We start from the raw sequence: 20905 nt of genomic DNA, 5'->3' as shown, positions 1-20905 counted from the left end.
TGGGCTTTATTGTTATTTTCCTGGTTCCTTTAGGTACAAAGTTAGACTATTTGTATTTTTTCTTGTTTCTTTAGGTGGTAGCATGCCAATGACTATCTCTCTGATTGTTGTAGACTTGTAGTGCCCAGAAATGCTGTCCTCCCTGGCCAGCAGAGCCAGGCACTCGAGGGGCATATTCTGTGGTGGGTACACTTTCCTGCTAGCTTTGGCAGGGCTTTGAATGTAGGATCAGCCTCCCAGCTCTGGCAGGGTGGAGGGGGCCGTAGGGGTGGATACCACAAGACAAGGGAAGAATGCAAAAATAGCACCAACCAGCACCTCTTTCCCTGGACAGAATCCTAACAGGCTCTGCCCCTCTGGGAGACACTTTTAAGATTAGCGAATGACTCTCCTTCGTGTATGGTCTCAGCACTTTTCAAACTGCTGATTTTGTGCTGAGTCCCAGGGTGGGTGAATTCGTACATGAACCCTTGAAGAGTAGAATCTCCATTCCCTACAGCCTCATGGTTCACCTGAACCTAAGCCCCACTGGTTTTCAAAGCCAGATATTTGGGGGCCTCCTCTCTCTGGTACAGATCCCAAGAGTTGAGGTGTCCAATCTGGGGCACAAACCCCTCACTCCTCAGGGAGTAACTTCATATTTGTGAGATATCTCCTAATGGTGGGTCACCATACCATACACAGGGTTTTTGGTGAGACCACATCTCTGCCTCTCTTACCTGTCCAGATGTGGCTTTTTTATCCTTTGTTGTGAAGGAAACTATTAAGGTAGTTCCTAGGTTTATTTTTCTGAACAAATTATCTCATGTGTAGCTATAGATTTGTTGTGTCTATGGGAGGAGGCAAGTTCAGTTCTGCCATCTTGAGCCCCAAATCTCAACCATTTTTTAACAACATCCTAAAACATAAACACACAATTTTATACCTAGCAAAGCAACAGATTCTGTTAAGAATCTCATTTCTGTTGAGTCTCTCTATGTTTCCCCAGGAGCTCAGCTGTCTTTCTAAAAAGCAAAGCAGGAGGCTCTTAAACTCCAGGTCCATGTTACTTAGGAGCTCATTTAGTCCCATCCATCTCATGTAGCTTGGCCCTGCCCTTCTTTATCTGAAGCAAAATACAGCAAAAAGTTTTTTCTAGGTTGATTTACGCCCTTTAGTAGGAGAGGAAGGCAGGTGTACATGTGCCACCAACAGGCACCAGGGAACACATTTAAAAGTCATATATGTCTCGCCCCAGGGGAAAGGCAGTAACTTGGCTATTTACACACTCCAGAAGAACCGGGAGGGCATTTTATAGGCAAATAAAAGTGAACACAAGCATTCATACACACCGATACGAGCACAGAAAATTGACTATATGCTGTTATCTGTTTCGAAGGAAGGTGAATGAAAATTAAAAACTGAGGACTTTTTTGTCTTCGTTTTTTCATTTTATTAAATTTTGGCTCTTAGAATCCCTGAGAAATAATTATTTGCTGCCCAACTTAAAGGTTCAGAGACCTCCAGAGTTTCCTCTTACTTTCTCGGTGACACAGCTCCATTCAGCAAATGTGGATGTGATTTGATTAATGATTTCCCAGCCTCATTATTTCACCTTGCATTTTTCTTTTGTTCTTTCCAGGAAGCAGAATGTGCCTACACACTCTTTGTCATTGCCACATTTTGGCTTACAGAAGCTTTGCCTCTGTCAGTAACAGCTTTGCTGCCTGGTTTAATGTTTCCATTGTTTGGGATCATGCCTTCTAAGAACGTAAGTCCTCTTGCAAATGTATGTGATAATTAGATTCCTTATTTTGTGTTGATACTCCCATTGAGAAAGTTGTATTGAAAGGGAGCAATAATCCTATTGATAAAGCTTCCACATTAGTCCTGCATGTTTCCAGTTGTTTCTCCCTAGAATTCTGCATGTATGTCTGCATTCAGGTGGACAGAAACAAAACACAGGCTGTAGCCTCTTGAGTCATGTGTGTCAGTAGGAGAAATGCGTGTCCAGCCTTCCTGGACTGACATCTATGGCTGGTGTCTCTCTCCCAACAAAAGGGCCAACCTTTTCACATCCTGCATAAGCTTTTTCTTTTCAACAGAATTTGGTCTCACACAGTGTTAGAAAAGCAATTTTTGTTTTTAATGAAGAAAAAGCTACCCTGTTTTCTTTTCCAGAAACCTGCCATTTCAAAAGATAAAGCCAAATTAACTTTCATGTGTATTTCTATTTTGTTCTTGCTGAGAGGAGTTTATTCATGCTGAGAGGTGTTTCTTACCTTTATACAATCTGAGGGTACCCGTCTGAAGAAAATGGATTCAGTTTCCCATTAAAAGCATGAAATGCATTGAAATCAGAAAATCTGTCTTCATGCAGTCTCCAGCCACCCAGCACACAACTGCCCAAACCACAGCTGAAAGAATCTCAGGAAAGGTGTCAAGTTCAAGATGCCAGCCCCTGCAATTTGTCACCTTTGGACTTCTATCTTCTGCCAGGGTTCAATATTGCTAACTTGAGGTTCATCTGTCTTATAACGTGGGTAGAGATTTTTCTTTTTAAATAACCCATGTTATATAGAGATGGGGTTTTTTGTTGTTGTTATTTTGTTTTGTTTTTTGTCCTATGGGAGAAGCAATTCCTTTCCTTCTCTTCATGTCCTTCTTCCTCATTTCGTGGTTCAAGATCTTCTTTTCTTCTTTTTGCGTTGCAGATCCATTTTACTCCTCTTTTCTTACTGCATTTTCCCTTCCCTCAGAAACTTGACTCTTTTCTTTCTAAGCACCATTGCTTGGGAAGAGAGTGTAGCTTCTCGTCCCCTTCTGCTGCCCACAGAATCTGGGATCTATAATTTAAGAAGTTTCTCAAATGTTCCAACATGCTACATGGCTCCCAGTAAAGGAATATTTAAAAGAAGGGGCAGGCAAGTTCTTAAACGTAGTGTGTTAAGTTATTAACTCCTGTCCTGCTGGCCTAGGTGGTTGTACCTCTAAAGGTGACTAGTTCAACAGTGACGTATTTGTCTTTTACGGTTTAATAAGAATGAAACTGACTAAATTGACTTTTTAAAAGAAGCTGAGATCAAAGCAAGATTAACTGCAACTGGGGCATTTCTGTAGCAAAGAGGCTAAAGGAAGACAGGAGAAGAAGGATGCCTAGGAAAGCCTGGCTTTGTGGGAACTGCCAAAGAAATATCTTTGCCTCTTTACAGAATGTGGAGGCCTGGCTAGAGGCAGCAAAATTCTAGGTACTATCAGCTGTTGCGTTAGTCAGGCTGCCAATACCTGTCCAGGAGTCCTTTGTCTCCAGAAGTGTCAACCTCAGACTAATTTAACAGTCATAGAACCTTAGCCTTGGAAGCTCGTACTTCTGGATCATTTCATCCTGGGCAGGGATTTCCCCTCTCAATAGCTCTTACAGATGAGATCACTCAGGAAGTGTTTGGGTCTTCCTGTGTGTGGGTTTAGAATACCCTTCAAAGAAAATACATATTTTTTTTTTAACACTTTGAATACTTGATTCACTCAGCTTTACTGAGCCCAGTGTCAAACTCAGTCACTTTGTCCCTAGACTTTCCTCTAAATGTCTAAGATTACGCATACACACACACACACACACACACACACACACGCGCGCACACACACACACACACACACACACATGGACAGCAACAATAGCAACAATAAAAACTTCATCTTTCTTCCACATGACATTGCTGTTTTTGATGTGAAAATAAATACCATTTCCTCTTTCAGTCTCCCCCGCTCCAGTCTTTATGGTTTCTGCATCTCAACTCCCTTCCTTAACCCCACCACCTCCACCTGTGCCATCACCACCATCTTCACTCCTGTTCCCAGAACTACCTCCAGTTTGTCAGTGGTACTTATGAATTAGATAGTTAGTGAATGTAATGTCTATCACGTGGTAAGCACTCACTATATATTAGTTAATATTATCATTATTTGTACATTGACAAGAGTGAATACCTCACTAGAAACATTCTGACTGTTGCAAAGCTAAGTGAATCTATTTCATTTCAGCCTAAATTCATTGCAAATTTTATGTGACTTTTTTTTACCCTAAGCTTAGTAGGAACTTGAAACAAATCAAAGTCCTTAGGACTTTCAGTGTAGCAAACTGCTCTTCAGTCTTATGATCCTCTTTCCAGAAAGGGCAACTGGAATTTTACTAGGAAATATCTGACCAAAGTTATGGGGAAAGGGCTAGAGATTTATTCAGAAGACCTGAGCTTAAAACCTGATATTCACCACTAATTACTTGTATGGTCCTGATCATATCCCTTAGCAACTCTTTTTTTCTCATAATCCAGAGGTTGTTATAATAATCAAATCAAATAAAAATGTGAAACAGTGATAGATACTAGGCATCAATTATTCTTATGAGTTTTAATATCCACAGTTAAAGGTGTTAAATATCATTCCAGCCCTTCTGAAGGATTTGGAATCTCAACTTTGCCATGGAGACTAATGTGTCTTTAATACCCTTGTCTAAGTGCAGAGCCTTACACATCCTTCTCTTTGGCCACAATAGTTTTAATCTTATGTTATGCATTTATTAAGTCAATGCTAAATATCTGTATCTTACTGAGCACCTTATTGTATTAAATAATGTCAACAAATTTTGAATTTCTCTCATATCTATTGAATAAAATCTGAAATGCTAAATATTTAGTGTGCCGAATTAGATATTCCAAAACAAATATCATTATTATTATTATCGTCATGGAAAAAGTGTTTATATATAAATTTTATAGATATAAATATGAAGATACTCATATGTATATGCAGATGTTATATATTTAGGTCAGTCGTGCAATAAATATTTATGTGCTAGGACTCTGCCAGGATCTTGGGAATACATTAATGAGTAAATACAGACAAAAGTCCCTGTCTTCATAGGAGAAAAGAGACAATAAACAATATACCTTAATGCATAGGTAAATTACAGGGAGTTAGAAGGTAATTGGTGCTATGGAAAAAAGCAACAGGATAATAAAGATCTAGAGAGGGTTGCAGTTTTAAACAGGATCATCAGAGTAGACTCAATGAGGTGTCAATACCTGAACAAAGACTTACAGGAGATGAGGGAGTTAGTCATGTGGATATCTGGGGAACAGCCGTCACTGAAGGCCACACGGCCCCCACAAACACCTCAAGGCAGGAATAGGTCCGAAGGGTGATTAGAGCAAAGTGAGTGAAGGAGAAAATGATAGAAGATGATGTCAGGGAGATAATGTGTAGAGGGACTAGACCATCTAGGGCCAAAGTAGGCCAACATAAGTAACATTTTAATGAAATGAGAATGAGACTCTCTAGAGAGTTTTGAGTAGAGGAGTGGCATGATCAATTTGACTTTTATTTAAAAGGATAATTTAGACCTGCTATGCTGAGAAACAAGGCAAAAAGAAGGAAACAGGTAGCAGGTTATTGCAATAATGCAGTTGAGAGGCCATGGTTAATTCAGACAAGGGATAGTAATAGGGATATTGAATATATTGTTAATGTATTTTTAAGATAAAACCAACAAAATTTCCTGTATGATTTGATAGAGCATATGATAGAAAGAAAGAATTCAAGGATGCCTCAGAACTTTTTGACCTGGCAGCTGGAAAATTGGAGTTGCCATCAACTGAAATGGGGAAAACCATGGGCAGAGTAGGCTTGTTGCACAAGAGAGGCTGACACCAGGAATACAAAGTTGGACACTAAGTATGAAATAACTGTTTGATATACAAGTGAGGGTGTTAAATAGGCAGTTAAATACAAATGGGCCGAGAGAGCTGAGCTGGAGATACAGGTTTGAGAATTATCAGCATATACATGATACTGAAAGCTCTAAAAGTTGATGAGATCGTTTAGAGAATGAGTGAAGATAAAAAACAAAGATAACAAAGAACTGACTAATTGGAGAACTACAACATTAAGGGATTGATAAGAAGAAAAAGAATTTGCAAAGAAGAATGAGGATAGGTTATTGAGGTAGGAGGAAGACCAGGAGAGTGTGGGATCCTGGAAATGTTTTAAGGATGAGGCAGTGATCAAATGTGTCGAATCTAATAGGTCAATTAATGCGAAAACTGGAAATTGACCATTGGATTTAGCAACAAAGCATAAATACATATTCTTAAACAACAAAATATATATAATATAATAATAATATAATATAATATAATTAATATAATATAATTAATATAATCATATACTTTATAACTGAGCATTTTTCTAAAAAATATCATTTAATTCACAAACTTGATATGAAGTATTATTGAACTTTTATGGGTAAGTATACTGACTTGTAGGAAGCTTGTGAACTGGTAAATTTTATAGCTAAGAGAGAACCCACATGCTCTGATAGCAAAAGTGCATGTGTTTTGGTGAAATCCCACTTTGAGACAGAAATATGACTACCTTGATCTTAAAAACAGATTTCAAATTTCATTAGAATTTTATTTGACATGCTTATTTTGCCTCAAAAATAGTTATATTTACCAGTGTCATTTACAGACCAGTAGCATTTTCTCCTATTACCTCCTATACACATGGGCTATAAACAAACACATATACTCGTGACTAATGTGCTACAAATATACTGTGATGAAACCCAAAGAATGGGTAATACAATGGAAAACAAAAGAATGTGAGAATTCCTCCTTAGGTTTATAATTATTTGCATTTAGACAATTGGGCTGCAGGCCATTTTTTTGTTTACAGAGTCTATTAAGAGACTGGAAAACTATGAGTCTGAGGGCCAAATTCAGCCTGCTACCCAATTTTTAAATTAAAGTTTTACTGGAGGAGCACCTGGGTGGCTCAGTCAGTTGAGCCTTCGACTTCAGCTCAGGTCATGATCTTGTGGTTTGTGAGTTCGGGCCCCACATCTGTGCTGACAGCTCAGAGCCTGGAGCCTGCCTCAGATTCTGTGTCTTCCTCTCTCTCTCTGTCCCTCCCCTGCTCACACTCTGTCAATCTCTCTCTCAAAAAATAAATAAACATTTAAAAAAATGTTTTTTAAGTTTTATTGGAAACACACAAAGCCATGGTTGTTCATTTACAGTCTCTGGCTACTTTTGTGCTACAGACAAGTTGAGTAGTTGCAGTACAAACAATGAGGCTCACAAATTCACATTTATTATCTGACCTTTTACAGACAAAGTCTGCCAACTGCTGACATAATCTAAAGAGAAATACAAGAGTATCTTATGGTCTTGGACTTCCTTCTGTGTTCAATAATTTACTAATAATGGCTCACTTCTATTTCTTTAAATACATGGTAATTTTTTAAATAATTCTGCATTTATTTTTTCATAGAATTCTCAGACTGATGGAATAGTGTAAGTAGGGTTTATTTTCATGAGCAAAACTGCAAAAGAGATAAGAGCAGAGGAAAGCTCAAATGTCTATTTATCTTCCAATAATCAATTTGAATATCAGGTACTGTAAGAAGAGTTTCCCAATTCCCCTAGAAAAAGGTGGTTATTTACTCTTTGAGCCTCAGCTATAGCTTGAAGAAATATTTTCCATGCACCTGTGATACTTTACTGCTGTCTTTGTTACCTTGTTTTTCTCACCTAGTAACCTGTAAGCTTCTTGAGTCTAGGGACTTATTAATTCAGTATCTATTGAGTGCCAATACGTGCCATGAATGTCCTAAATCCATAAATGCAATGATCAATAAGACACATCTCTGCCTTCAACATATAGCTAGTCTAATAAAGGGGATAATAAAGTAAAAAACAAAATTATCACCACGTGCATTAAGATGTACTCTCACAAAAGGAAGCGGCATCCAACCACGTTTAGGGTAGTCAGGAAAGGCATCTTAGAATTGACATCTGATTTCATCCATGAAGGAAAATTATGGGTAACCAAAATAAGAGAATAGAGTCATTCCAGGTTAAATGACAGCCGAGTGTTAAAACATTTCTGTGATTGGAGAGTTTCACACATAAGGAGAAGTTGGCAGAGAGCACTGAAAGACTAAGCTGGAAAGGTGAAATGGGACTAAATGATGAAGAGTCTTACAAGACGTGTTGAGAAGGTTGGATTTGGGTCTTAAAACACATGGGGTCCACTGAAGTAGTATAGGAGGCACAATGATGTGATTAGATTTATACTTTAGAAAAGTAATTGTGACAATGGTGAGGGGTGGATTAGAAAAAGATCAAACGGTAACCATGTGAGAAGTGGTAAGGAGCTCAATTAAAGGTTTGAGTAGTAGTAAGGTTTGAATAGAACAAAGTGGACAATTTAAAGTAGATGGGGGAACTGGAAATAATAGGACTTAGTGACTAAGACGCACTTATTGGAAATGAAAAAGGAATCAGAGCTGACCCTTAGGTTTCTAACTTGGAGAACTAAGTAGATGGAAGTTTCATTTGCCACAAAAAGGCATATGCTGAGTTTTTAGATATTTATAGGAAATTCAAATGGAAATGTCCAGCTGGATACACCAGTCTGGAACACAGAAGACTTATCTGTTTGGGCACAAACACCTTAGTGTCATCAGCATTAATTCAACAAATAGGTATTGAATGCCTACTATGTGCCAAACATGATTTTAGTCACATAGAGTTAGAAATTGAATCTGTAAGATTCAATAATCAGGGGTGCAAAACAAGACTGGAGACAAACCTTATAGAGTACCAACATTTAAAAAAAGGTAGAGGAAAAGTAATTTTGAAAGTAGGCCAAGAAGAAAAATTCAGAGAGGCAGAGATAGACCCAGGAAGGGAAAAAAATGGTTTGTCAGGTTGTAAATACTAGTAAAATAATAAATTGAAAGAATACTTATACTGAATGTAAGGACTGAGAGAGTTAAGAGGTTAGAAGTTTGGGAAGAGAGGGTAGACAATTGGGATTTAGGAGCTCAAAGAGTGTAGCTTGTACGTGGATTCCCTTCCTCCCTCTCTCACTCATCCAGTATTATTTACTGAGCTCCTACTCTGTACCAGAACTGTACTAGGTGCCAAATATGCAATGACTAGCAAAACAGATTCCTGGTCCTCTTAGAATGTATAGTGTAATAACAAACTACATAATGTGATGTGCTATAAAGGAAATAAACAGGGCTCCACAATACAGAAAAATAGTAAAATCTGTTTAGAAAAGCTGGATATTTGAGAATTGAAGAGGTGTGAAGAGGGAAAAACATGTCAGACATTTATTCTTGCCTTCCCTGTTCATATAACAGTTTTGGTGCATAGTAAACTCTTGTCCAATGTTAGAGTAATTAATAAATGAAATAATAAGGAAATTGATATAATTATTTTCTATTATGCAATTACTACAAAATGCAAAGAGGTACATATAAACTTTGAAAACATAATAAACTAACTTTTCACAAAACATAAAGAAGAGATCCACTTGTCCACTTTTAATTCCAAGGCTAATTTTTATTTTGTTTTGAAACCAAGCCAGATTTGGTGGGTTATACTAAAAGTGCAGGTACAACTCAAAATATCAAAATAAGGGCGCCTGTGTGGTTCAGTCCATTGAGTGTCCAACTTCAGCTCAGGTCATGATCTCCTGGTTCGTGGGTTCGAGCCCCACATCGGGCTCTGTGCTGACAGCTCAAAGCCTGGACCCTGCTTTGGATTCTGTGTCTCCCTCTCTCTCTGCCCCACTAATGTTCTGTCTCTCTCTCTCTCTGTCTCCCTCTCTGTGTCAAGAATAAATAAACATTAAAAAAATTTTAATAGCAAAATCATCATGAAGACTGATTTTTCTGTTCCTTTGTGGTTTCATATTAGAATAGTTATTTTCCAACTCTTCCATTCCTTCTAACAGATATTTTTAAGGGATATTTCTTCTTTCTTTTTAAATGTCTATTTATTTATTTTGAGAGAGAGTGTGCAAGTGGAAGAGGGGCAGAGAGAGGGAGAGAGAGAAATCCCAAGCAAGCTCCACGCTGCCCGCGCAGAGCCTGCTGTGGGGATTGATCTCACGTATGGTGAGATCATGACCTGAACTGAAATCAAGAGTCAGACACTTAACTGACTGAGCCACTCAGGTGCCTTAGGGATATTTCCTCTTATAATCGTCTCTTTTCTGCACAGCCTTGTGATTCAGTTTAACCAAGCGGGTCCTAAAGTCAGGTCTGTTGAATATCAGTCTCATGAGGTACAGCACCTAAGAATTTAAAAGTAAGTTTTCTGTGGTTAGATAAATTGAGAAATATGTTGTATATGGAACTCTTGGAGTGGCAATATATATTAAAGGTATACTTAATATAAATATATAATACAATGTTTATATTATTTATAAAATTTAATGTTTAAATATTATAAGTATAGTATTTAAAGGTTTTGAGGAGATCTACGGGAAAGAAAATGCTAGTATTTCAAAACTCTCTGGTTTCTAAACTTATTTGACCACAACATCTTTGTGTTGTTGCTGCTGTTTGAGAAAAAGATTATGTACCTAACATACCTCAGAGCATTCTTTGGTAAATAGGTGGACCCAAAGTGTCTGTACACTCTACTAATCTCTCAATGGTGTTAGCTAAAAATGGTTTAAAATGTTGGCTCCTATTGAAGGGTATTTATTTTCTAGCTAATGATTTTGAAGGTAAAACCATTCAAAGTATTAAGAAGTGACACTGAAGTTATGGCATAATGGATAGTATCGACGACACTGGCAAGTTGGAGACTTAACTTGGACTTTCCCAAATCACAGTCATTGTCATTCTACCATAGTAGCATAACTCGATTAACCCCAGCTGAGAGGAGGAAAAATTAAGACATTGAAGGCAGTTTCCTGATGTTACACAGTTATTTAAAAACCCAGTATGGAGCATCTGTGTGGCTCAGTCAGCTACGCATCCAACTCTTGATATTGGTTCAGGTCATGATCTTGTGGTCGTGAGATAGAGCCATGCCTGGAGCTCCTCATCGGGCTCCACGCTAAGTGTGGAGCCTGATTGGGATTCTCTCCCTCCCCCTCTCTCTACCCTTCCCCTACTCGTTCTCCCTCCCCCCTCAAAATAAATAAATAAACATTAAAAATAAAAAAATAAAAGTAAATAAAAACCCAGTATCTTGGGTTCCCTTTCTTTTTTTTTTTTTTTTTTGTATACATTCTTCCTTAACACTACTATTTCTGGATAAGAATATAGAACTTACTTCAAATTTGTATTCTAATGCATCTACATTTTTCTTAACCAAATAGAAAGATTAAGTAGTTTGAAGGTCACAGCTAAGAGCAGCAAAGTTAAGAGAAAGCAAAATTGCTTTCTCGGGCAATCTCATTTTCCCCCCACCAACATAAATAAATGATCATGGGCTTAACTATAATTTCAGGTGGCATCTGCTTATTTCAAAGATTTTCATCTACTGCTAATTGGAGTCATCTGCTTAGCAACATCAATAGAAAAATGGAATTTACACAAAAGGATCGCTCTGAGAATGGTGATGACAGTGGGTGTGAACCCAGCATGGTAAGTACCGCATTTACTGTTCCAGGTTTACATTCCAAACAGATCATTTTTATGCAGAGCAAATAACTAAATAAGTAATACGCGTCCAGGCAGTCATTCATATCACAGTATAATTCATGCCTTTTTCTCTCCTCTGCAAATATGAAAGGGATGTAAAGTGTACTTGAGTTGGAGGAGGAAACAACAACTTTCCCTTCACAGCAGGTCTAACTACAGGGAGATTGGAGTAAGTGCACACAACTCTCTCACCTTTCATGCACATTAAGAGGCAAAGCTGAAAGGAGCCTTGAACCTCAACAGACAAGATTGATAGGCTTCAGAGTAGATTTCAGTCCTATCTCGTTTTTTGGCTAATTACCCATTCAAGACTTGTTCAAGAGCATCCTTGATCATCAGGGAAGATGTTAAGAACCAAAGACAAAGACATTACTGACAAAATACAAATGTGTGCAGAAAAATTCCAAGGTGAACATTTTTCTTTTTAAATGAACTGTTGCAAAGTGAAACAATTAAGAAGTTTCATCTACAGAATGTGAAATCGCTCACTTGACTGATTTTCCCCCACTGAATGCTTTCCCCCACTGAAATGAATGCTTTTTTCCATTAAATTAATTGGCTTTTGTAGTTTTAATTCTAGCTCTTGTTAAGAACATAGATGTGAGCTAAAAAATATATTTTCAGTGTCATAATCACTTGCATATGAGAAATTACATGTTTCTATCTAAAGGCAATACATATATACCAGTCCTTATAAAGTTTAGTGTGTAGTAAGCAGAAAGTTCCCAGTAAAATTACCACCAAAAAGTTCTAAATTAGAAATTATAATAATACTGATTTTAAAATACGCATTTAACATTTGCCTAAGCATTAAGCTTTAAAGCCTTAGGTGGTTCTTCCCTTCTCATTTTTCTTTGAAAATAAGAAAATTTTATTGAATTATGTTGCATAATTCATTCTAGAGTGTATCCATATCTGTGTTTACCATTTATGAGTAAAATAGTGTTGTTGAATACAGAAAATAACTCAGATGAGTCAAATTTTTTAAATGTTTGTTACTTACAATTTTTATAACATGTATGTATTAAGGTAATTTCACTCTTAAAATGAAATGGTGTTCCACAGCTCTTGGGACGCTACAGATACTGTCTCTTTTCCTTGATCACCTTCTCACTGACCACAGGGAATAGGGGAGTGAACCGCACAGTGAAGCAAGAGTCCTGTCCATTATATCATTAAGTGGCTTTGCAATTTAAGGCATTTTCACCACACTAAAGATTTATCTGATCACCATCTTCTTTTATAGGAATATTTCATGTCTTGTCAGAGCCTTAAGTTAAAGGTATTTCTAGTTTACTTTTATTAAGAATCATGTCTTATTTAAACAGATATCTGAAGAGTTCTATTTTGTTTTACATGTAAAAATTGTTCACCTGATCTGAAGTGGAAACTTACAGTGTGGAATTTTTCTTGTGGATCTACTTTTTTTTTTTAATCTTTATTTATTTTTGAGAGAGAGACAGCATGTGAGCAGGGAAGGAGCAGAGACAGAGAGAGACACAGAATGCGAAGCAGGCTCCAGGCTCCAAGCTGTCAGCACAGAGCCCGACATGGGGCTCAAACTCATGAACTGTGAGATCATGACCTGAGCTGAAGTGGGATGCTCAACCCACTGGGCCACCCAGGCGCCCCACTTGTGGATCTACTTTTAAGGGGAGTCACAGAATTTTATAAATGGCTTTATATGGAAAGATGTGCTTCTGAATGATTTTCTGGGATCTCCTACTCAAAGGAGATCATATTTTTCCCCCCAGGTGTGACTTTGAAAGCTTATAGATACAGTTTCAAATCCTAGAAGTCTTAGGTGTGTTATTTTTAAAGGAGAAGAACTGCTCTAAATATAAGAGAAGACAAAATAATATATCCAGTTCTTGACCACAGGTAGGAATGTTAAATTCAAGAAAGCGTAAATAATAGAATCTATAGAAAATTCTGAAACCTCATTTTAGCTAGTAATTTTAACCATTTCCTTTATCTACCATATACTGAACCAAGTAGTCAATAACAAAAAGCAGATTTAAAAATACTAATTTTTCTCCTTGCCCTTGTGCTTCCCTGGCACAAAGACTAATAAACAGAGATGAGATCAAAAGGTAAGAGAAAGAATAAGGGATCCTAAACTCAAAAATTGATGACATTTCCTCTTACTAGTATTTGAAGGTAAGCGTCATCTGCAAAGGGCATTCAAATATTGGTATAATATTATAAGCTGTTATACCATCTACTGACTTGCAGTTCGGTTATACATTTAATCATTTTTTTCTGTTTCAAGAGAAGATTCTTATGGTTTCCAGGGAGACAAATCTCATAAAAACTCCACTCTTCTATGTGCCACTTTGGTTCCTGTCTGGCTATGGCCATCCTCAGGGGTCGTCATCCAAGGGGAACCTTAACTTAAGTGTGTTTTGAAAAAAATTCCCAAGTCAAAAACAGCAACCTTGACAGTTAAATAATACAGAGCTAGTTAAGCTGAAGAGCACAGTTCATACTAAAAGCCCTCTCATTTCAGGCTGACATTGGGGTTCATGAGCAGTACCGCCTTTTTATCTATGTGGCTTAGCAACACCTCAACTGCTGCCATGGTGATGCCCATCGTGGAGGCTGTGGCACAGCAAATCATCAGTGCTGAAGCAGAGGTCGAGGCCACTCAGATGACTTATTTCAGTGGATCAACCAACCATGGACTGGAAATTGATGGTATCACATGTTGTTACAGCTGCAGCGGGGTCTAATCATTTGGGCAATAGGCATAAACTCAAGAATCCTGGCTTATATTTTATTGACTATCCATACATGCATGATGTGAATTTAGCCTTCCCCTTTCTGTATTTATACAAAGGAATGACATTACCCGAATATTTTACCTTCAGTTAATGGTCAAATCTACATTCTCTGGAAAAAAAGAGGAAGAATGCCCTTTCTATCCTCCAGCCAGTCTGATGGAAATCTTTCTCTGTCTCTCTCTCTCAGGAGACCCCAGGTCTACTTTCATACTGAATTGACATTCCTGCATAAAACTGGGAATCTGTCATTCCTACATTCTATTTGGAAAGAGCATTGCATTTGGCTGTGGTTATTTCTGGCTCTGATAAATTTCCCTGATAGAGTGAAAACTGTTGGGGCAATATTTGTATTTATAAAATACTTTATTAAGATGAATGTTATGTCAGTAGGTGAATTTATTTTCAGTTTCTAGTAATGCTTCCATCTTTACACACACACACACACACACACACACACACACACACACCTGCACACACAGAAAACCCTTTAAAGTATTTTTCTTCTATTTAATGTTTTGCAGAAAGTGTTAATGAACACGAAACAAACGAGAGGAAAGAGAAGACAATACCAGTTCCAGGGTAAAGAATATTGACATTTTGATTAGGATTTTCTAAATTACATTTTAATAAAATTATAAACGGGGTCGATTTATTTTGCAGATACAGTAATGATGCAGGGAAAAATTCAAGCAATATGGAGCTGGAAAAGGTACATTAAATGTGATTCTTTCTAAATAATTATATGTGAAATTATATTAGATGTGCAGTTAGAGACGTATGCATTTTAAAATCTGCTACTTGCTTCCTTGTTTATAAATTACTTTGCTTGCCCAAGTCAAAATGGTTTGATAAGCCCTCATGGAGAGACTAAAATCAATATTCTGATAGAAAGTATTTTAGGCTTTGAAAATTAGCATCATTATTTTCTCCTTTTACTAAGTTTGTGGTGATAGGAGGTAGCATATGTAGTTCAAAGAAATATAATTCCAGTCTCAGAATATTGTTTCATTTTCTTATTAAAATCTTACTGGCTTGGTAGCCTGATTTTCATTAGGACTCTCCCCATTTCTTTCAGGTTATAAACTTAGAGCAACTATTCGTGTAATTGCAATCCAGTTATCTTTAGTATTCCCACTAAAAAATTCAATGCAGAATTTATGAATTGCTACTGTCAAACACAGATGGAGGAGTCGTAGTCATTCTAGCTATTCAAGGAAGGAAGGAGACTTTTGTAAATTATCCCACAGAATTCATTTCCCAGAATAAATCAATATAAAAATTCTATACCGAGTCGTATTGGGAGCAATAGATCTTGAGTCTACTGAAAAGTAATCCTGCATAGCAATAGTTTTATAGTAACCATGGTATTAGGAATAGGAGAGTGGGGCATATGTTCCTTCCTCAGGCTGTAATGCATTCACATGCAGCTCAGTAGGAAAAAGAAAACTCTCTTGTTATTTACAGAAATCTTTAAGGAAAGAGTGATTTCTGTGTAAAGCAGAGACAAATAACAAAGCTAAGTTTTAAGCCTTTAGCTACAGTGTACAGTAAGAGTTTTAAAGATGAGAACTGAATATACATTTATGAAAACATTATCATTTTTAGTGATAGAGTAATTCTTGTAAAACATAGAAAATCAATAGCAGGCAAAGTATGTCACAGAAGAATACATTAAAAATGAGCTTTAAAAATTATGAAAACTGGCAATCCTAAACAGAAAAATATGCTCGCACTCAGTAACTTTCTCGTGGTCATCTTTAGAAACCCAGTTTTCTGGCATGATGCTGAAATTTAGTGTCAAGCCCCTTCGAATCGATTTGACATCCAACACAGTCCTAGGCATTATAGAAAGGTCCAACGATGAAAAGACCTGCTCCCCACTGTGTGCAGCTCAGAGTCTAGTGGGGAAGGTGGACGTAAAAAAGACATGTGACATAACTCCTACAACAGAAGCATGCACAGAGGGGCTAAGTGTTCAGAAGTGGAGAGCAACCAGCTCAGTCAGGGCATGTTGCAGGAGTGGAGTGCAAGGGAACGAGATTTGAGTCAGGAAGGACACAGCATGTTCAATCAGCAGAATGCAGACTCCATGCATGCAGGGACTATGTCTCATTTGTTCACCATTTAATTCCATGACACGCTTCATTGCCTCATTTTCAGTAGATATTTATCTTCATCAATTAATGAATGAGTGAAAAGAGAAGAGGTATTCTAATTAGAGAATGCAGTGAATTCAAAGACCCAAATATGTGGAGAACCGGCCTTTTCTCAGGAAACCTCTCCACTGCAGGTTCTAGGGATGAGTTGTGGTAAGTGAAATGTGAAGATAGATCAAGCCATGTTCAGAATAGCTGTCTGTGGGACGCCTGGGTGACTAGTCTGGTTAAGCATCCGACTCTTGATTCCTGCTCAGGTCATGATCTCACAGTTTCGTGAGTTCGAGCCACACGTCAGGCCCTGCGCTGAACCTGCAGAGCCTGCTTGGGATTGTCTCTCTCTCTCTCTCTGTCTCTGCCCTTCCCTGCCCATGCTCTCTCTGCCTCTCTCAAAATAAATAAATAAACTTTTAAAAAAATATTTAAAAAAATAGCTGTTCTTGGGGCGTGTGGGTGGTCCCTTAAGCGTCAGACTTCGGCTCAGGTCATGATCTCATTGTTTGTGAGTTGGAGCCTCCGTGTTGGGATCTGTGCTGACAGCTCAGAGCCCAGATCTTGCTTCAGATTCTGTGTCTCCCTCTCTTTCTGAGCCTCCCCTGCTCATGCTCTGTCTCTGTCTCTCTCTCTCTCAAAAGTAAATAAACATTAAAAAAATAATATTTAAAAATTTGTTTTAAATGCAGAAGAGTTTAGAGTTTATCTTAGGGGAAATGGGAATCTTTGAAACTGGAGAGCAGCATGGTAAATTCTGCCCATTGAGAAACTTCCTGTGGCAACAATTTGAAGAGTGGAGAGTGCAAACCAAACTGGACTTTTTTGATTGATCAGACTTTGAGGACAAGAGAGAGAAAAGCATAGAAGATGTCTCTGCCAGAGTAAACAAGGTAAATGTAGGCCTTGATGTCACCAATTGAGATGCAGACACAGGAGGAACAAGTGTTCAATGGAGAAAAGTAAAGATAATGTGGGTACATTTAGGGCAATAAAGACTGAGTTCTGAGTTTGGGAGAAGAGAGCAAGCAAGGCCTTTGAACAATGCTTCTGTGGTCTTTGTAGAACTCAACGTATAAAATTCAACTTTATGCAAAAGAAAAATTAAAGGATAACTTTTTACTTTACAAAAGTATTCTTTGTTAGAGATAACACGAAAGTGTTATTTTATATACACACTTAAGATATGTTTTGATTTTTAACAATTACAGATAGATATATTGTATATTTTGTGTTCAATTTGTACTAAATTGCACCTGTTCTTTGCCAGGTTTAAACTAGCTACTTTAACATTAATTGATTATGTGGAAGAATCTGTATCTACTTCATCTAGTTATGAAAAGGAAAGAATATTTATATTTATAATGTTTTTTCTTCTATTTTCTTCTTGAAGCAGGTAGGGCATTCTATTGAATTAAAATAGCTGTATGGTTTGGCTTTGAATTTGAACTATAAGTCATCAAAGATCCAAATATTACTCCTTTAAAGAAGGAATGGTTTAAAATAAATTTCAGAGAAGAGGGAAAAATGAAGGGCTTAGGTTTTTCTAAATTTGCACTATTTTGCCATGTTCGTATTTTAAAAAAATATTTAATTTCTACTGAAAATTACTACAATTTTGTACATTTGAATCATTTGTTCAGTAAAAAAATAAGTCTTTTTCTTAAATTTAATTAAAATCTGTTTACTAGTATAATTAAATCAATCCAAGATGATCAATAACCTTACTTTATTTTAGAATTATATATTTACTTCATTTTTTAGAATTATGTTTCTCTTTAAAGGCAATAACACACACCAATCCATATAAAGTTTAGTGTGTAGTAAGCAGAAAGTTCCCAGTAAGTAGAAGAAAATTAAGAATTACTACCAAATAAGTTCTACATTAGTAATTATAATAATATTGATTAAAAATATACGTTTAACATTTGCCCTAGTATTATCTTCTTAATGAGGCCTACCCTGATCACCCATTTTCATTATGGCCAATACATCCCTCCTAATACCCTTGAACCTGCCCTACTTTTCCCAAAGCATGCATTACCTTCATACCAATGAAATTATTTATTTAATTATTTTCCATATGCTTATTTGTATTTCAAATATCTAGAACAGGTGACTGCCATAGAGTAAGCATGTAGTAAATATTTGCTGAGTGAAGGAATAAATTCAGTAATATTTTTCTCAATAATACTTAGATTAAAAGAACTCATTCTGTATAGAAACTATAACAAGAAAAAAGCAAACTGATAAAGGTTGAAAGATAAAACCGTGAGTCAGATTAATTTCATTTTTTCCAGCTTAATTGAGATATAATTGACACATAAGTATACTTCACTCAGCCAACACATTGGGTAAATTTAAGGCGCACCTGTTGATTTGATATATTTATATATTGCAGAATGATTATCACCATTGCAATAGTTAATACCTCCATCACATTACATAATTACCATTTCTTTTTTGTGGTAAGAACATTTAAGATCTACTCTGTTAGCAACTTCCAATATATAGCAAGTATTATTAATTTTAACCATCATGCTGGACATTAGGTCCTGAGAAATTATTCATCTTATAACTGTAAGTTTGTACCCTTTGACCAAAATCTCATTTCCCCAACCCCAGCCCCCAGGACCACACTCTACACTCTGTTTCTATGAATTAGACTTTTTTCAATTCCACATGTAAATGATAACATGCAATAATTGTCTTTGACTTATTTCACTTAGCATAATGTTATTATAATAACAGCCATTCTGTTGGGTATGAGGTCATAACTCACTGTGATTTTGATTTGCATTTCCCTGATGGTAGTGATATTGAGTATCTTCTCATCCACCTGTTGGACCACTTGTATGTCTTCTTTGAAAAAATGTCCATTCAGTTCCTCTCATTTTTAAATTGGATTATCTGGGATTTGTTGCTGTTGAGTTAATTTTTATGAGTAGTACAAGAAAGGGGTCCAATTTTATATGCCTGTGGTAATCCAGTTTTCCCAACACCATTTATTGAAGAGGCTGTCCTTTCCTCACTAAGTATCTTGGCTCCTTGTCAAATGCTGGCTCCTTGTATATATTAAGGTTTATTTCTGGGCTTTCAATTCTGTCCTGTTGGGGTGTGTGTCTCTCTTTTTATGCCAATTCCAGACTGTTTTGATTACTATAGCTTAGTAATATAGTTTGAAACCAGCAAGTGTGATACCCTCAGTTTTGTTCTTTCTCAGAAAAGAGAAAATTGCTTTGGCTATTCATGGGGATTAATTTCATTTTTTGGTGGAAAGAATATAAGGGTTTGGAACTAAAACTTATCAACCCTAAAATTGTCGTTGATAGAACTGCAAACTTCTGACATAGATGATAATAATGATAATTTTGCCATTGCTGCTGCTACTGCTAGTAATGATTACATGTTAGTTTTGAAGGTGATAGATATTCAGTAGCCCCTCTGATTCCAGGAACTGATTAAAGAATAGCCATATACCAATGCTGCATACCTAAAAGGGAGATGTTTTCCATGACTTGCCAAGTTCTCTTCTTATTATAGACCATGACCCAGACATTAGCAGAGCTCCCTACTTGTGCCCAAATAAAAGTGGTGGGTAAGTGATTAGCCTATAAATCCTGCATGACTCTAAAAGTAGTTACAATATTTTTTTTGAGGCAAAAAGGAACAAAAAACAATGGAATATCCTAAAGGGACACTGACAGTACATGGTCAAATTTATTTGTCAGGTTCCAGGGGAGCAACTGAGAAACCAATCATCATCACTTCATATTATTTCTATCAGAAATGAGTTCCAGGTATCCAAAAACCAATTTTTACATACCAAAAGAAGAATCAAGTTGCTAGATTTTTTCCTTCTTCACAAGCACTAGTATTATTCAAAGAGATACCCACATTTTTATACTAGCTCAATTTCTAAACGTCCAGGCATCTTTGAATGAAAGGAATTGGAAAATCGGTTTGCTTTTAATGAAAGGTCTAAGATAATTGTTTTCCTTTCATTTTATATAATTCGTCATCCTCTACAGGGAAGAGTTCAAAGGGAAAATTTCCTTGAACAAATGAAATCTTGTTTTTTATTTTATTTTTTTTTTTTAATTTTTTTTTTCAACGTTTATTTATTTTTGGGACAGAGAGAGACAGAGCATGAACGGGGGAGGGGCAGAGAGAGAGGGAGACACAGAATTGGAAACAGGCTCCAGGCTCTGAGCCATCAGCCCAGAGCCCGACGCGGGGCTCGAACTCACGGACCGCGAGATCGTGACCTGGCTGAAGTCGGACGCTTAACCGACTGCGCCACCCAGGCGCCCCTAAATCTTGTTTTTTAATTAGGTGTTTAGTTTGGGGGTGAAAATCCTTATTATTGAAAACCAAATTCTAAAAGAAAACACTATTTAATGTTCTCCAAGAATTCAAAGAACCATATTAACTGTAATAAGCATGGTTCGTAATATCATGGTCTAGGGGCATTAGTTCTGCCA

The 20905-nt window shown here is 36.9% G+C and overlaps 1 protein-coding gene across 1 annotated transcript in view; it reads left to right on the top strand.

The window, feature by feature from the left end:
* SLC13A1 (solute carrier family 13 member 1) overlaps nt 1–20905 on the top strand; it is a 139899-nt gene that overhangs the window by 20039 nt on the left and 98955 nt on the right. The window contains exons 2-6 of the mRNA XM_043589381.1: nt 1622–1750; nt 11298–11434; nt 14001–14188; nt 14796–14853; nt 14935–14983. Of these exons, the coding sequence (XP_043445316.1) occupies nt 1622–1750; nt 11298–11434; nt 14001–14188; nt 14796–14853; nt 14935–14983 (561 nt within the window). The remainder of the gene's footprint in view (nt 1–1621; nt 1751–11297; nt 11435–14000; nt 14189–14795; nt 14854–14934; nt 14984–20905) is intronic.

Source organism: Prionailurus bengalensis, chromosome A2, assembly GCF_016509475.1.
Source record: "Prionailurus bengalensis isolate Pbe53 chromosome A2, Fcat_Pben_1.1_paternal_pri, whole genome shotgun sequence".
NCBI classification, from domain to species: Eukaryota; Metazoa; Chordata; class Mammalia; order Carnivora; family Felidae; genus Prionailurus; species Prionailurus bengalensis.
The sequence above is the reverse complement of the archived record's forward strand: the minus strand, read 5'-3'. Positions and strand labels throughout refer to the sequence as shown.